The following is a 1,100-nucleotide window of genomic DNA, read 5'->3' as shown; positions in this document are numbered from 1 at the left end:
GAGGAGAGGAGAGGAGAGGAGAGAAGAGAAGAGAAGAGAAGAGAAGAGAAGAGAAGAGAAGAGAAGAGAAGAGAAGAGAAGAGAAGAGAAGAGAAGAGAGTGCGAGAGTGAGCCATGTGCATTGTGTGGGGTGAAGAGTGCATGCATAAGACGACTCTGGGTCCTATTTTCTGAATAAGACTAACAAGACACCATTGCTCTGCAGTAGCGATGCTGTTTTAAGTATGGGTCCCAATCTGGCTTAATGTTGAAAATGAAGGAAGGCATTGCTGGAATCTATCCACATGACCAGTGTGTGCTGCTCTGGTTCCCTGCCTAGCTACCAAGAATACAGTAAGGGGAGAAGTTATGGTAGGGTCATCCTGCACCCCAGTTCTTAGGATGGGGACAGCCAGCAAGAGGGACGAGCACGGACAGGATGTTCTCCATGGCCCTTCTCAGCCTCTAGGCACTGTGGTGGGGACTGGGAGGGAGTCAGGGGGAGCTGTTGCAAACGTAAGAAACTGTTTTGGCTTCCTCTGTGGCTTTCATGTCTGTATAATGCAGGTTGGTATTTCTGGCTTGTTTTGTAGGCTACTATGCTGACAACTGGAAAGAGTACTTATGGGACAGAGATCCTCCGATGACAAAGGCGTTCTTCGACACAGCTGAGACAAAGCCATACTGCAGTGAGTAGTAACAGTGTTGGGTGTGCTGTCTGACCCTGGCATTCTGGAGAGGACAGAGTCTCAGCTTTCTGGATGCTTCCTGGAAAATGAGGGTTGTGCAAGATAAAGCTATGGAGCTAAAAGGGCCCGAGAGCCACACAGCTTCTGTCTGTAACAGTTGTGTGACCTCAGTCAAGTTTCTTCTCCCTTCTGAGTGTCACAACCCAGCTTGGTAAATGGAGCCAGCCAATCACACCCACCGTCTAGGTTATTAGGACTGAAGTAAGGCTAAGCCAGTGTGCCAGCATCCCAGGACAGTCACTGTCATCACTGCACTCCTCCAGGAAATTGTCTCTAAAGAAGACAGGGAAGCTGGAGTCAGGGACAAACCGGTGCATTCTGTACATGAATCAGTTTTGACCTACGCTGGCTTTCTTTTTTTTTTTTTTTTTT

At 48.3% G+C, this 1,100-nt stretch overlaps 1 protein-coding gene across 4 annotated transcripts in view; it reads left to right on the top strand.

Moving 5' to 3' along the window:
* Nucleotides 1–1,100, top strand: part of Liph (lipase H) — a 46,697-nt gene that overhangs the window by 29,149 nt on the left and 16,448 nt on the right. For all 4 annotated transcript variants that reach the window (XM_021185117.1, XM_021185116.2, XM_021185115.1 and 1 more), the window contains one exon: nucleotides 573–668. In XM_021185117.1, coding sequence (XP_021040776.1) covers nucleotides 573–668 — 96 coding nt within the window. The remainder of the gene's footprint in view (nucleotides 1–572; nucleotides 669–1,100) is intronic.

Source organism: Mus caroli, chromosome 16 (assembly GCF_900094665.2).
Source record: "Mus caroli chromosome 16, CAROLI_EIJ_v1.1, whole genome shotgun sequence".
Lineage (NCBI taxonomy): Eukaryota > Metazoa > Chordata > Mammalia > Rodentia > Muridae > Mus > Mus caroli.
The sequence above is the reverse complement of the archived record's forward strand: the minus strand, read 5'-3'. Positions and strand labels throughout refer to the sequence as shown.